Source organism: Typopeltis vanoorti, chromosome 4, assembly GCF_054136105.1.
Source record: "Typopeltis vanoorti isolate ZY-2024b chromosome 4, IOZ_Tvanoo_1.0, whole genome shotgun sequence".
NCBI lineage: Eukaryota > Metazoa > Arthropoda > Arachnida > Uropygi > Thelyphonidae > Typopeltis > Typopeltis vanoorti.
In genome coordinates, this window is record NC_143552.1 from 158,246,590 (window position 1) to 158,264,040 (window position 17,451).

At 35.9% G+C, this 17,451-nt stretch overlaps 1 protein-coding gene across 2 annotated transcripts in view; it reads right to left on the reverse strand.

Annotated features, from left to right (window-relative positions):
- Positions 1–17,451, reverse strand: part of Argl (Argininosuccinate lyase) — a 350,034-nt gene that overhangs the window by 318,944 nt on the left and 13,639 nt on the right. For both annotated transcript variants that reach the window (XM_090392053.1, XM_090392054.1), the window contains exon 2: positions 13,618–13,725. In XM_090392053.1, coding sequence (XP_090248179.1) covers positions 13,618–13,725 — 108 coding nt within the window. The remainder of the gene's footprint in view (positions 1–13,617; positions 13,726–17,451) is intronic.

The following is a 17,451-nucleotide window of genomic DNA, read 5'->3' on the forward strand; positions in this document are numbered from 1 at the left end:
TGCATTCGATTCCGACCCCGTCTTCTCGGTAACCGTGCCTTGTTATATAATAGAAGGGGTAATAAAAGAAAGGGTACATACAGAACTACAGGTTAGGCAATTATAACAAGCTTCGGAGTGAGCTTGCAGTCGTCCCATGGCAGAACATATTGCAGGGGAAAGATGTTAGCAGTGCATGGGATAAAATCAGCGGGTATCTGACTAAGACAATATCAGAATGTGTCCCCATGGTCAGGAAGACAAACAAGGTAGGCGTTAGATGGATGAGTAGTAGTATCAAGCTTGATCTGCAAAAAAAGAAAATGTTATGGAGAATTTACAAGGAGAAAGGCGATCAGTACACCCATGAGCAGTCAAGGCTCAAGCTAGGAAGGTTATCAGCATAGCAAGAAAAGCTAAATCAGATTATGAGAAGACCTTAGCCAAGGAGATCAAGGGTAATCCCAAAGAGTTCTTCCACTATGTGGCAAGTAAAAGGAAGAATGACTTCGGAAGGATAACTTTAGTGGGTGCTGATGGTATTGAGGTGACAAATTCAGATGTAATAGTCGAGTTACTGAGTGATCCCTTTTCAAAAGTCTATCACCCAAGTGAGAATATCTCTGTGCCTGTAGCAATAACCAATGTGAGAATTCAAGTTAAGAAATCAGAGGTACTTAGTATATTGCAAAATTTAAATACAAACACTGCTGTAGATTTAGATGGAATATCAGCTCGGGTGTTGCGTGAATGTGCAAAGGAACTGCCAATGCCTCTTACTTGGTTATTTAACTTAAGTTTGAACTCTGGTATGGTCTCTAGGGAGTGTAAGGAAGGCAAAGTAGTTCCTTTGCATAAAGGTGGCTCTAAAACTGTGGTAGTTAATTACAGGCCAATCGCCATCTCGGGAGTGGTGGTAAAAGTATTGGAAAAGTTGGTTAAAGACAAAATTCAAGAATGGGTGGATCAGGATATGATACTCTATAGGTCGATCCTGCCTTAGCAATTTATTAACTTTTTATAATAGAATGACATCAGAGTTGGACAAAGGAAATGGCTACACAGTGGTACTTCTGGATTTTGCTAAGGCTTTTGACAGGATACCCCCATGTAATAATGTTGCATACATGGGAATGGATACTAAACTTGTGATATGGATAGGAGAATGGCTTAGGGAGAGATACCAGAAGGTGGTGTATGGAGGCAGAGTCCAGGATGAGGCAAGTGCCCAGTGGTGTGCCTCAGGGCTCTGTGCTTGGGCCATTGTTGTTTAATTTGTACATAAATGATATAGGAAATGGCTTAAAGGGAGATATTCAGTTGTTTGGTGATGATGCAAAGTTGGGTAGCTCAATAAAAAATCAAGATGATGTTGAGAGTTTGCAGGAATTATTGCAGAAAATGATTTAAATAAGCTGGCAAAATGGGCAAAAGGTAATGGATGTCAGTTCAATGTGGAAAAGTGTAAAGTTATGCATTTTGGGATAAAAAGATTACCAGCTGTGTACTACATACATTGATGGAACGGTACTCCAAGAGATTGATGAGGCTAGGGACTTAGGGGTGTTGGTAGATAGGGAGATGAAGTACAGGAGACCAATGGCGCACTCAGGATTTAATCTTGGGGGGGGGGGGCAAGTTGAGTAGACAATTTGAGAATACACAGTAAGCATCATGACCAATGACTGAGCATGTACAATGATCACTAATTCATAAGTAGTATAGAAACAGAAGACATGACGCAACATAAATAAAAAGAATGAATTTTAATTTGGAAAAGATTTTTGGAAAATTTTCTAGTGTTTTTTCCTTTGGGGGGGGGGACCAGGGCCCCTTTGCCCCCTCCCTGGGTGCGCCACTGCAGGGGACACATTGCTAAGGTGTCCAAGATTGCACATAGGATTACTTGGTTATTGAGGAACACACTAACATCCAGGGATAAAGAGGTTATTATTCCCCTTTATAAAACATTGATACTTCAACATTTGGATTACTGTGCTCAGGTCTGGTCATCTGGATTTCTTGGCGATGAGGAGGTTGTGGAGAGAATTCAGAGGAGAATGACTCAGTTGGTGAGTGATGTAAAAAATGCTCCCTACATTTATAGATTGAGAGCTTGTGGATTGCAGAGGTTGGTTGATAGGCAGAGAAGAAATATGATAGAAACATTTAAATTACTAAAAGGTTTTTATAAGATTGATGAAGGGGAAATGTTTCAGCTGTGTGATAGTGATGGAAGAACAAGAGGCCATTTCTGGAAATTAAGGAAAACTGTGGTTAACAAGAGTGTGAGAATGAGGTTTTTTGCCTGGAGGATGGTGAATGAGTGGAATGCATTGCCTGACTCAGTTGCGAGTTCTTTGTCTGTAAATGAATTCAAGAACAGATAGATATTGTTTTTATAGTTTGGGTCTCCTGCGATGAGTCTATTGACTCCATGGAGATACCCATAATAATAATAATAATAATAGACACAAGTCAAAAGTTTATCACTGAGAGAAATTACCTTTCTCTTAATTGGTCAACCAATACAAATATTTAAATTATTAACCTTACTAGAAAAGATTTCTTTCAGTAATATCCATACCAAAATGAGATTCAAGCCCATAACCTTTTGGTGGTATTTATCAATTGCACTAAAGTTGACCTAACTAAAGGAGCTTTGTTTAGAGAAAATTGCATAGAGGAAATCAAGTATTACTATTTTTGTTTTATTCAGATATAGATGATATCTGGTATAATAATCTCTGAATTTGGGCAATCAGCACTCTGATGTCCTGGACTACCTTTTACAAAGCAGTTTTGCATTTTCTCTTGAAACCAAAGCTAGCTGCCATATTGGTTTAGTTGAAGATGTGAAATATAATGTTACATTTCCTGGCGAATTGTATGAATTTCATGAAAGACAGTGGTTAAATATCTCAATATTTTCAGAGAAATGAAACCTCATTAGCTTGGAAATTTTTGCTGGTGATTTATTGTAACATACAATAATTTTAGATCATAAAAGGAAATTTGAAAGGATTGGGGGATAAACAGAAGTCATGCTCCTTGGAAATATTAAATACATCACATTTCTGTGTCTTATCATATAATGATTCAGCTCTTTTAATACTACTGTAAATATTTAGCAGTTTAACTAATAATTAGTTTTCTGCTTTTGAGAGAAACTTGTGACATGAAATTAAGAATTATTATTATTACGGGCAACTCCAAGGAGTCGACAGACTCATCGAGGGAGGCCCATTATTATGAAATATAATTATCGAAATATAATAATGAAATATAATTATTGGATTTGTTGTGAAGAATATAAGATTGATGTTATTGTATTCTTTTTTCTATAGAGCATCCAGTTTGTCCAAAGTAAGAAAGATAGCAGTCATGTGGAACTTGATATACATCAGGAAGAAACATAGTTGAGCGTTTATCTTTAGATGAGAGGAAATAGGTGGATATTTTATTATTATTAATTTATTATTTGTTATTTATTATTAATTTTATTATTTATTATTATTTATTATCTGCACATTAGTATAAGAAAAGTATATTTAATATACTGCCAGATATTTTAGTTTGAAAAAAAAAAACATTGATGAGGCTAGGGACTTAGGGGTATTGGTAGATAAAGTTCAAGGGACACATTGCTAAGGTGTCCAAGATTGCACATAGGATTACTTGGTTGTTGAGGAACACACTGACATCCGGAGATAAAGAGGTTATTATTCCCCTTTATAAAGCATTGATACTTCAACATTTGGATTACTGTGCTCAGGTCTGGTCATCTGGATTTCTTGGCGATGAGGAGGTTGTGGAGAGAATTCAGAGGAGAATGACTCAGTTGGTGAGTGATGTAAAAAATGCTCCCTACATTTATAGATTGAGAGCTTGTGGATTGCAGAGGTTGGTTGATAGGCAGAGAAGAAATATGATAGAAACATTTAAATTACTAAAAGGTTTTTATAAGATTGATGGAGGGGAAATGTTTCAGCTGTGTGATAGTGATGGAAGAACAAGAGGTCATCCCTGGAAATTAAGGAAAACTGTGGTTAACAAGAGTGTGAAAATGAGGTTTTTTGCCTGCAGGGTGGTGAATGAGTGGAATTCATTGCCTGACTCAGTTGTGAGTTCTTTGTCTGTAAATGAATTCAAGAAGAGATATGACAGATATTGTTTTGCTAGTTTGGGTCTCCCGCAATGAGTCTACTGACTCCATGGAGATACCCGTAATAATAATAATAAATAATAATATTTTGACAAGGATAGGCATTCATTCTGATTCAAGTTAGGGCAGTGAAGTACGGCCTCAGTACCCTCTTTGAATAGGCATTTGAATTTTTACTGACATCTATGTAGAAGGTGAGTTTTGGACCAGAGAATGTTGTGATTTGTCTCTATTCCACGATGCACCAATCCAGACTTATTGGATTTGTTGTGAAGAATATAAGATTGATGTTATTGTATTCTTTTTTTTATAGAGCATCTGGTTTGTCCAAAGAAAGAAAGATAGCAGTCACGTGGAACTTGATATACACCAGGAAGAGACATAGTTTAAGCATTTAGACGAGAGAAAATAGGTAGATATTTTATTATTATTAATTTATTAAAAGAATATCAATCTTATATTCTTCACAACAAATCCAATAAGTCTGGATTGGCGCAACACGGAACAGAAACAAACCACAACATTCTCTGGTCCAAAACGCACCTTCTACACAGATGTCGGTAGAAATTCTAATGCCTATTCTTGCTCAGGCCTTACTTCACCACCCTAACTTGAATCAGAATGACTGTCAATCCTTGTCAAAAATATAGGAAAGTTTGATCTGAGAAACACATCAATTTTTTTTTAAGACCTTCTAAATACTACATCTGTCTAATGATATCTTTAGTATGATTTTATAAATTAAGTTTTTTTGTATGACATTGTAAATTTATACACGTAATTTATTCTGCACTCTTATGTTTACCTTTCCTCAGTGAAATGATATTGTGATTAACGATGTAACATCACGCAGCTTGTTCTAATTTTGAATGATCAATTGTTTGTATTCTTCCTTGTAAAAAACTGTTTTCTATCAAGCCACTGGTGAATAATTTGTTATTTTCAAACTGAAATATCTGGCAGTATATTAAATATACTTTTCTTGTGCTAACAGGTAGACAATTCTTAATAAATAGTTTGTTAATTGTAATGTTGTCACTATTAATGCTGTTCCCTTGATAAGAATGAAAGGCATAGGACACACTACATACCACTTAGTGAGGAATACTGCTTCTAGTGTTTGAGATGAATCTTTTTATATTTAGAAAATTGAAGTACTATGAGTTAAGGAAGCATGAGGAATCAACATGTTTGTATAGATTGAGAATGATGTGAGAATCCAAAATAGTGAGCATGTGTAGAATGACAACTGAAAAATAAGAAAGGGACTGGGCAGAGAAATAAAATTGTGTGAAAGTTCTGATTTAGTATTCTAATATGATTGAAACTGGTGCATTCACAAGGATGAGTATACCTTTTCATAACACTTACAGGTAAAATGATATAGTAAAATTTTAAGGGATCAAATTGAATCTACCAAGCCAGTCCAAGAAAAAATAAATAAAAATATTGCAGATTGGCTCAGAGATTCTAGCCTCATTCTCACTGAAGCCAGTAATAATTGCTAAACTACTATCGACAAATTGAAGCCTAACTTTGAGAGGGCTGAAAGCAGAACTCTCCTCTTGCACATGATTATATCTTTTTGGTCCTTCCAAAGAACTATTGGGTACAGTTTCTGTCAATCTGTGCTCCTAACCTAAATGGCAGTATTGCAAAAACCTAAAGGCATAAGCTGATACCCTGGCATCATTCTTCTCTTCCAACTTTAGTATGGATGACCAAGGCTTGTACACCATTTCAAGAGCAATTCACAAAATCCCACTTCTGACCTCAGAAAAAAGAATCTTAAATACCTACCAAGAAGGCTTGTTTTGTTTTCCCTCAATTGTGCTTAAGAGATATTCTCCTGAACTAACACTTGTTATTTTATCATCACTATATTCTATTATACTCAGGAAGCATCAAATCCACAGCATGTAAGGAAGTTAATATTCAGTACTTGTTAAAAATAATAACAAGCTATTTAGCCACCAACTTTATTGCTCTCACTTAGTTATCATCCAAAATAATGGAAAATGCCATCAGTACAACTTTTTCTTTCTTTCTTTCTGTTTTTTTTTTTTTTTTTTTTGCACACATCTGAAGAAATGCTAGCTAACTGATGACCACTTTTATGGATTTGCTCATGATTCACAGTAGATCCTGCTCTTTCTGGTAATGCCATAAAAATGTTTAGAGAAACACAAGCTGTTGCACTTGACATTTCCAAGGTATAATAAATTTAGTTTAATCCTTTATCCAAGTGTAAGTAAACAAAGTTTGTGCCTGAAAGTATCTTCAGGACTGGGGTAAGGTGGTACAACACCAGGGCAACTCATTGGAAAGGTGGAGCAAGCTACCAACACTCCTATCTCAGTATCTCCCATAATGCAAAACACATCTCCTTGCGGATATGTCTAATGTTATGCATTAAGGGAAGGGCCACAACCCAGACTAGTTTCGACCTTTATTGAGGTCTCTTCAGTGGGAGCCAGGCCCAAGTGGAGATACCAGGCAGAAGCATTAGCAGGTCATCTCTACCTATAGGATTTCCAAGGTATTTGTTGGGATCTGGCATAGAGAGCTTAGCAAATTACCTTCTTATGGTCTACATTCCATCCTCTGATTTGGTCACCAGTTTTCTTGTAGGGTGTTTACTGTGTAATGGTATTCTCTCTTCAGATTGCTCTTCTAATGAAGGCATTCCTGAGGACACTGTTCCCAAGAGATGTTCCTCTCAGGCCACCTCATTGACTGCAAACCCTATCCATAGTTTTACTACTGACAGTATTCCCCATTCTTCCTACTTGTATGATAAAACTTGCAGTGTTCAAACACCCTAAGCTTCAGGATTCTTCTACAACTAGTGGCTAAACAATGGGATGATAAGGGCTTCTAGAATACAGTTTTCTCCTTTTTCTCACAAAAAGGATGTTAGTACATCTTCCATTTCCTTTAATAACACCAAAGACCATATCTCTTCTTGGACTGGTGCTTAACTCTAACCTTTTCTGGAACAAAGACATTTCTATAGCATCTCAACCTCCAAAAAAAACTTTTTGCATCATTTTTCAGTGAAGAAGTTATTTTTCAATTGTTCAATGACTAACTTTTCACAATACTTTTTTTAATATCTATCTAAAAATTCTTGATGTTTTCAGAAACTTGGTTAATTATTATTATTATCATCATTTCACCTCCATGGAGTCAGAGACTCATTATGGGAAGTACACACTATTGCACACAATGATCATCCAACCGTACTTTAAACTGATTCAATGAATCTACATCCACAATACACTTCGGCAATGCATTCCACTCACCAACCACTCTCCATTCAAAGAACCTAATCCTCACTCCTCTGCTCACACCCTCCTTACACAGTTTCTAGCATTGACCTCTTGTCCTACCTCCCTCTCAATGGGGCATAATATCAAGCAATACATAGTCTTTATTTGAATTGTAAGTCAGCATTTAGAATTGAAGGAAGTGCAGGAAGATGGTTTAATATTAAATCTGATGTCAGACAAGGATGTACATTATCTCCTCTAATGTGTAGAAAGGCTTATGTGTTCGTCATACATGTTGTTTAATTTTGATGGTATATATGTTACGGTTAAAGTGATAAATCCGGTTATTATTAATAATTACCGGTTAAAGTGAATAATTAGAATTAATCACTTTAACCAGTTAAAGTGAATAATTCCTAGAGGAGCTGGTAAATGTAATAAAAACATATTTATAGGTTTTGTATATAGGTTTTCATTCTCAATAGAAATTATAACAGCTTAGGTAAGGTTAGGTTAATTTAGGTTTATAATGAAAAAAGTAAGAAAAGTACTTCTTTTGCACTCAGTGAAATCAGAAATCATAACCTAACCTAACCTAACTGATAAAGGATAGATTAGATTAGTTTATAATGATTTCTGATTTCACTGAGTGCAAACTAAGTACTTTCCTTACTTTTTTCATTATAAACTAACCTAACCTCGATTAATTCTCATAAATTATTCACTTTAACTGGTAATTACTAATAATAACCGGATTTATTACTTTAACCATAACATATATATCAGAACACAGAATTATAAGTAAATAATTGTTTATTGACTTACTGCTGATAATTTTCTGGTACCCTGCTCATGTGATCAAGCTTACTACGGTCAAACTGGAAGAACTGTGGACATTCGCATCAGTAAACATAAAAGATACATCCAGCACTATCACTATGGCAAGTTGGGCCTAGCAGACCCAACAATGTTTTGGATACCTCTGCACACAAGATCAACTGGAAGAAAACAAAAGTACTGCACAGAAGCTTTTACAAGTCAGAGAGATTGTTCTTAGAAGCAACAGAAGACTTGAAACATACTCTGAATCTCAACAAATATGGCTGTATAAATTTGTCTAAGATTTGGAAGACAGTCATCTTAAGACATAACTAGTACCTGCTTTCTCTTTCTCCCTCTCTTTTATTTTTTATTTTTTTAGATAGAGGGCGCCTAATTAGGACTTTAGTCTTTGTGTTGTTGCTACAATTTGTTAAACTAGTCCCTTTGTTACACCATGTTGCTGTAGTCTCGCATACTGTGACAAACTGTGTATTTGTGCTCTGAAGATGCTGGTTATAACACCAGCGAAATATCAGCAATAAGTCAATAAATAATTATTTACTTATAATTCTGTGTTCTGATATATATACCATCAAAATTAAACATTATCCCCTCTTTATTTTAAATATAAACCTGGTTTTAATCCATTTCCCAAGTAAGCAAACAGACAAATAAGTCAAGTTTGTGCCTGCAGGTAGTGCAAGTCTGGGTGACCTGCCGTATTGCAAGTCTAAGGCAACTCGTGGTAAAGGTGGAATAAGCTCTGATCACTATTCTTAGTATAAAATAGCTTGGTATCTTTAACGTATATTATACCCAAGGTAAAAAAACTTTCTACATTATCCCTCTGTTTTTCATTATTTATATGGATCACATTATGAAGAAAAGTGGTATTAAATCTGATATCAAAATTGGAGATGTTAATCCCAGCTCTTTATTTTATGCAGATGATATTATACTTTTAAACCTATAGAACAAATAAAACATAGCAGTTAGTTAGGCACAATCTTTAGTAAAGAAGGTAAATTAAATATGGAAACAGACAACATAATCAACATAGCCGATATGGTAGGAAGTCAACTAAATAAATTGATGTAGGAGAAATGTTTCAGCTGTGTGATAGTGATGGAAGAACAAGACATCATCCCTGGAAATTAAGGAAAAGTGTGGTTAACAAGGATGCGAGAACAAGGTTTTTTACCTGGAAGGTGGTGAATGAGAGAAATGCATTGCCTGACTCAGTTGTGAGTTCTTCGTCTGTAAATGAATTCAAGAAGAGATATGATAGATATTGTTTTAATAGTTTGGGTCTCTGATGAGTCTACTGACTGCATGGAGATACCTGTAATAATAATAATAATAATTATTACTGGAAATAAAGCCAACAGGCTTCACTTTGGCAAAGTAAGATTATTCAAAATTAAGTAGATATTGAATACCACATTATTTCTTAGCCGAATAAGAAACTCAAAGATAGAAAATTATTATTATTATTATTATTATTCAGGCCTCCATGGAGTCAAAAGCCTCATCGTGGGAGGTCCTTCCTAAGAACATAAAGTCTGTCAAGATTCATCGAGGGGAGGTCCCCCCCCCCTTAAGAAACACAAAGTCTATCATACCACTCCTTAAACTCATTGACCAAATCTAATCTAAGAGTTTCATGCCAAATATAGAAAACTATATAAAGATCGGGGAGTCCAAGTGTAAGCCAACACCTGGTAGTGCAATGCAGGGCGACTCGTAAGGTGGAGTAAGCTCCGATCACTGTTCTTAATATTCCCCATAATGTAAAACACAGCTCCTAGGAGATGTATTACTGTTCTACATTATGAGAGCAGGACCAGTTTCGACCTTTTTTGAGGTCACATCAGTGAGTAGGTAGACCTAGATGTAATACTAAGGTTTCAATGTTTTCAAAAGGTTTTTAAAGTGTAATACAGTAAAGATATAAGTTCCGACTATTGAAACCTTAGTATTACATCTAGGTCTACCTATTCACTGATGAGACCTCAAAAAAGGTTGAAACCGGTCTGGGTAGTGACCTTCTCTCATAATGTAGAACAGTAATACATCTCCTAGGAGATGTTTTACATAATGGAGAAATACTAAGAACAGTGATCGGAGCTTACTCCACCTTTACTACGACTTTCCCTGTATTGCACTACCAGGTGTTGGCTTATGCTTGGACTTGCTGATCTTTATATAGTTTTCTATATTCGGCATGAAAATCTTAGATTAGATTTCCTATCTTTGAGTTTCTTATTCGGCTAAGAAATAATGTGGTATTCAATTCCACTTAATTTTGAATAATAATAATAATAATAATAATAATATAGTGAAGAGGGGATTGAGGATGTTTTACATGAAGAATGATAAGTGAGTGAGTGGAATGTATTGCCAGATCAGTGGAATGTATTGCTGTGAAAGTTTGTTATAATTATGATAATGATGATGAAATGCTCAAATCCAAAAAGTTTATTTTTCACTTGGTTAGAGTATAATAAAATTAGTTTAATCCTTTATCCAAGTGTGAGCAAACAAAGTTTGCACCTAAAAGTATCTTCAGGACTGGGGTAAGGTGGTACAACACCAGGGCAACTCATTGCAAAGGTGGAGCAAGCTACCAACACTCCTATCTCAGTATCTCCTATAATGCAAAACACATCTCCTTGCAGATATGTCTAATGTTATGCATTATGGCTCCCACTGAAGAGACCTCAATAAAGGTCGAAACTAGTCTGGGTAGTGGCCCTTCCCTTAATGCATAACATTAGACATATCCGCAAGGAGATGTGTTTTGCATTATAGGAGATACTGAGATAGGAGTGTTGGTATCTTGCTCCACCTTTGCAACGAGTTGCCCTGGTGTTGTACCACCTTACCCCAGTCCTGAAGATACTTTCAGGTGCAAACTTTGTTTGCTCACACTTGGATAAAGGATTAAACTAATTTTATTATACCAAGACAATGATGTAGGCCTCTCTCACATACTCTATGGGTAGTTCTCTGTCAGAAACTGAACAAATTCATTAATCTTGCTTGAAGTTACTGGTCTCTTCATTTCACTTTAAATGTCATAATTAAAATCATTCATAATGATCACTCTCTTCTTATACACTAACTCATACCTAAGAATTTCCTTCTTATGATCTTTCACATTTACAGGTTGATAACAACATCTCTCTCTAAATATTTCATTCTGCCTCAAAACCACTGAAAACAGTTTTTTTTTCTCTACATCTTCAACATATCACAGCACAATTCATCTGATATCATCAGAATTCTCTCTCCTCCTCTCTTTATTTATTCCTCTCATGCAAAATATCATACTGCCCTTCACTTCATGTCAATACATCATCATCATCCAATCATGTTTTACTGATATCATATCCACTCAATCAGGTCAACAGGATCTTCTCCTTTATTCCTGAGATTTCTAGCATTCCTAAATAAAGTAACTTATTTTTTAGGTCTGTAACCAGTCCAGCCTATATCACAGCTGTTCCCTAACTCTCCAGAGAACTAATATCAGTGGTGTAGCTAGAGCGTTTGCTGCCCGGGGCGGTCCATGAGTTTGCCGTCCCTCTCAATACATACCAAAAATACTACAAAAAGTCAAAACGACATATAGGAAAATAAATTAAAACACTATATTTATTTTTGAAGTAAAACTTTAATTTCAACATTCTAAAATGTTATTTTTCTTGCTTTTCTGTTAGCGAAATCATCGATGACATTGGCGAAGTCTATTTCATAGTAATGTAGGTAATTCTTAATCTATTTTATTTAGAAAAACTACTCTCACAACTAGCAACACTTAAAGCAATTGTGAGAAAATTCGCAGTAGTATGACAATATTTGGAAATGAGTTTTCGAGACTGTATTTTAGAATTAACTGCAACCAGTCCAAAAATGTTCAAAGTGCTGCCCAGGGCACACTGCCCCTTCCGCTCCTCCCTAGCTATGCCTCTGACTAATATAAACCATTATTGAAACCTATTCTGTTTTCCTCCAGATTCAACTACTTCACAAATCCCATCTTCACATTCTTCTACTGTTTCTGGTGGAAGAATGTGATGAATGGGAAGAATGCGAAGTAACTTGCATTTCAATTTCTCTTCAATGCTCTTCAATTTTCTTCTCTCTCTTTTGTCTTTTCACAACTAGATGCTGGCAAGCAGAGAGAGAGAGGGAGAGACACATAGGCAGATGAATTTATTGTATAAGACTGTAATTAGTGCACATCTGGACATACCGTATGTACAATGTACAAAATTCTGATCACTTGGTGATGAGAAAATTTAATGATGTCCAAAAGTTAGTAATTAAACTAATATTATGATCCCTGAATGTCAGACGAGTGGATAAGCTGTGCATTTTGGTATATCAAAAGAAAAGAGATAATACAAATCAGTGAAAGGAACTTACTAGATTAAAACAGAGAAGAATGTTTATAGAACAGGAAAGGGGAAATGGGAGGAGGAGAAATCCTTGGAAGATATATTATTACTATTATTACAGGCGACTCCAAGGAGTCCTTAGACTCATCAAAGGAGGCCCTAAACATCATGTCCATCACAACTATTCGACTTTCACACAGTATCTATCATACTTTGCCCTGAACTCATTCACTGTCATAGCACCCACAACAGACTCTGGCAGCTTATTCCACTCATTCACCACTCTAAAAGTAAAAAACCCAGCTCTAACACCCTTACTAACCACACTCTTGGCCAGCTTCCATGGATGTCCCCTAGTCCACCACCACCAGTCCTGTTCTCAAAAATATCCTCTGAATTAATCCTATAGCAATTTGAATGTCTCAATCATATCTCCCCTTTTCCGCCTATCAACCAATTTCTGCAACCCACAAATCTTCAACCTGTTTTCATAAGGTTCATTCCTGCTATCATCTTGGTCACTCGCCTCTGGATCTTCTCAACCTCCTCCCCATTAAGAAGAAACCTAGGTGACCATATCTGCACACAGTAATCAAGATGGGGTCTTATCAAGACTCGATACAGAGGAACAATAACTTGCTTATCTCTGCTCATCAAGGTATTCTTCAGCATCCAAGTGATTTGATGATATAAAGGAGTAAATTTTTTAAACGAGATTGGCATGTGAATATAAGGCACAGAATGGTAGTCACAAAGAGAGAGAGAAATATACCTCTCACAAGGATTTTGTCTCTTGTTAGGTCTAATAATAATACAATAATATTATAAATTAATTTTTTTTTTGGAATGAAAAATATTTTCTTTTAAAGTATACTAATTTTAAATATATAATTCTAATACAAAACTTAGTATAAATTTACTGTGTATTAAATTACATTAAAAATATAGTCTTAGTTCAGTTTACAATGAAACATACTTTAATATCCACATCCCAGAGCCTCTTATCAAATTTAAGTGAAGCATTGAACTGTTCCATCACAGGATCCAGGCTTTTATGGAATCTGCCACCCCATAATTTAGCACCCTAATAAAATAAATAAAAAGCACATGTAAAGTAATATGTGATGAATAAATAGAATATAACACTGAATGTGGTTAAATATTTTTGAACTTAAAATAGAGAAAGTTGTAGTAGACCATTTATATTAATTTCAGAAAATTAATATGTTACAAGACAGCTAATACTAGAGGGTGAGGATAGTTAAAAATTGACTTTACTGTCACACAGAAATTTTATTATTATTATCATCATCTAAGATCTCCAAGGAATCAAGGATTTGTCAAGGTAGGCCACACATTACCCCACACCAGCTGTTATAAATTGCCTTAAACTTGTTCACAATAGAAGCACAAACCACTTGAAGAGGCAAACTGTCCACTCACTGCTCTGTGAGAGAAAAATCTAGATCTTAGCCCTTTCTTAACTTCCATGGATGCACCATTTTCTCTCCCACCTTCTAGATACCAAAAAAATTCATCAAACAATGTACTCTCAATCTGTCTTCATAATCCACATTCCGTAATCCTAATATAATTTTTGTGACCCTTCTTTGCATCCTTCTAGTGGTTCTTTATTGATTCCAAACCCAGGAGACTAAATCTGCACATAGTAGTCCAGGTGAGGTTTTATCAAGGCCTTATAAAGAGGCAAAATGACTTTCTTATCCTTATATGTCAAGGTTCACTTCAACATCGCAATTATCCTTTGAGTTGTATTTGCAATTTTTGCTATGTAATCTTTTAATGCCAAGATCCTTAGCCTCTTTAGTTTCTTCTAGCATAACCCTATTGTAAAATATGCCAATAAAAATCACATCACGACCAAGTGCATAACTTTACACTTGCTAACATTGAACTGATAGCTGTTATCATTTGCCCAAATTTCCAGCCCACTCAAATCAATCTGTAAGTGCTGAATATTAACATCCCTGATTTCTCTGCCTACCTCTGCATCATTAGCAAACAATTGAACATCTGCTATTAGATCCTTCCTAATATCATTAACATATAGACTGAACAATAATGGTCCAAGGATTGATCCCTGGGGTGCATCATCAGTCACCTTAAATCTGGCAGATTCACATCTACCATATACCACTTTTTAATAACTGCCTGTCAACCATCCACCAATCCAAGTCGATAGTTTATATTTCAAACTATATTCTCCAGTTTATGTAACAGCCTTTTAATGTGGTATTCTATCAAATGCTTAGCAAAATCCAACAATGTCATTGTATATCCATTTCCTTTATCCACCACAGCCATAACATTCTTATAAAATATGAGCAAATTGTTAACACATTGACTTCCTTTTAACAAACACGTGCTGTTCCTTGCAGGGGAAAAGCATGGGTTTATAGCTGGTCTATCAACTCATTTCTATATGTGAGTTCTTACCAACATCTTTAAAATCTTTACAATTACTCCAGAGATGCTGATTCATCAGTAGTTAGAAACATTGGTGTCTACCCTTGTACACAAGGAAACTATCATACATTCTTTCCATTCCTCTGGAATTAATATTATTGCATCCTCCATGGAATTGACAGACTCATTGTGGGAGGTTCATTCAACTGACAACATTTGTCAGTTGAATTTTAAGGATTTTAAGATTTGGCATTATCATACCAAATCTTAAAATCCTTAACACTCCTTGCATTAACAACACATTCTGGTAATGTATTCCATTCACTGAATTCTCCATGTAAAAAATCTACTCCTCACATCCCTCTTCACCACACTCTTACATAACTTCCAGGGATGACCTCTGGTTTTTCCCCTCTTGACTTCTACTCATTTTATCATCCCATCTGGATTAATCGAATAACATCTTCTCACTAACTTAAATGTCTATATCACATCATCTCTTTTCCTCCTATCTACCAAATGCTGCAATCCACATTTCTTCAACCTCTTTCTATAGCCATCATCTAAAGTCCTGATATTGTCTTGGTCACTTGTCTCTGGAACCTCTCCAATGGTGAAGGGTCCAGAGACCAGGTGACCAAATTTGAGTACAATAATCCAAGTGTGGTCTGACCAGTGATTTATACAGTGGCACAACCACTTTCTTATTCCTACATGTTAGAATACTTCTTTATCATAGCAGCACTACAATGTGCAGCCTTTGCAACACTATCGATATGCCCTCTAAACTTCAGTCTACTGTCAACCATCACCTCCCGAACTTCGAATCTCATCCACTTCCTGCAGTATGGCACTGTTGATATAGTAAACAGCCTTATATTTCTGCACTTCAAAACACAACACCTTGCACTTACTAATATTAAAACTATAACCCAGCTCCTCTGTCCAAGTCAAAATTCTATTCAAATCTTCCTGAAGGGAATTAACATCAGCAGTGCTACTTATAATTCTTCCCAACTTTGCATCATCAGCAAACAACTGAAGATCCCCAGTCAGTCAACATGATATATCATTTACAAACAAGTTAAACAGCAGGGTCCCAAGAACAGAACCCTGGGGCATACCACTGGTTATCCTCCTTGTTCAGGACACTACTCCATCATACAAAACTTGCTAGTATTGTTCAAAAAATCAATCTCTGATTCATCTGACCAATATACTATGTATTCCTGTTAAGGGTAGACCAAGTTTTCCAGGGTAGGTCAAAACCCAAAGGCATCTGTGCTGGGTCCACTAATTCCTAGCACAGATGTCTTCAGGTTTTTGTGGGTTTACGCCAGGACTCTTTCCACTTCTTCATGTTAAAACTTGTCTCCACAAGATATTTTGCTGTTAGGATTGGACGATTGGAGAGTTGATAAAGGAAGTGCCACCGTTATTCTAAACTGAACCACTTATTTAGAAAAAATGAATCTGCTAGTCTCGGACAATAGTACATACCAACATGTTAACTATGACCCAACCAATAGAATAAAAAAGAAAACAGAGAAACTACTTAAATCTATTACTACATGGCCTGAAGACACAGTCAAAAAACTACTTCCACACTACACTCGTTTCCCGAGAATTTACAGTCTACCAAAAATACACAAACAAAAAACAACTCTGGCGGATAGTCGAAGGTATAGATAGCCCGAATTATCACCTAGCCAAAAAATTAGGGGCAACACTCAAGGAGTTGGTAGGTCATTCCTCCTCCTATATCAGAAGCACACAACACTTCATAAACATAATCAAAGACATTACATTAGAAAAATATGATTTATTAGTCAGTTTTGATGTCTCTGCCTGCTTTACGTATGTCCCAATCAATGACACACAATACTTCTTTTACTGAACAAATTTCCTACAGATATCAGGGCGCTCTTTGCACATATATTACATTCTGTTTATTTTGTTTGTCAAAATGCTTTCTATCTACAAAAAGAAGGCACAGCCATGGGCTTGCCATTATCCTCCCCCCCCATTGTTAACTTTTTATATGGAACATGCTCTAGATTCCTCTCCTGTAAAACCCACAGTCTGGCTTAGATACGTTGACGTATCTAAGCCAGATACGTCATTGACGATGTTTTCGCGATCTGGTCCCATGGCCACTAGACACTTTCCTTATCCACCTAAACAAACAACACAAACGCATACAGTTCATAATTGAGATTGAAAAACAGACACATTTCCGTTTCTAGATACGCTTGTCACGTCTTCCTTCTGGCAGTCTTTCCTTCACTGTGTACCAGAAACCGACACATACTGGCCAATATATATATATATATATATATATATATAAACTCCTACCACCACCACCCAAAACAAAAACTAGATG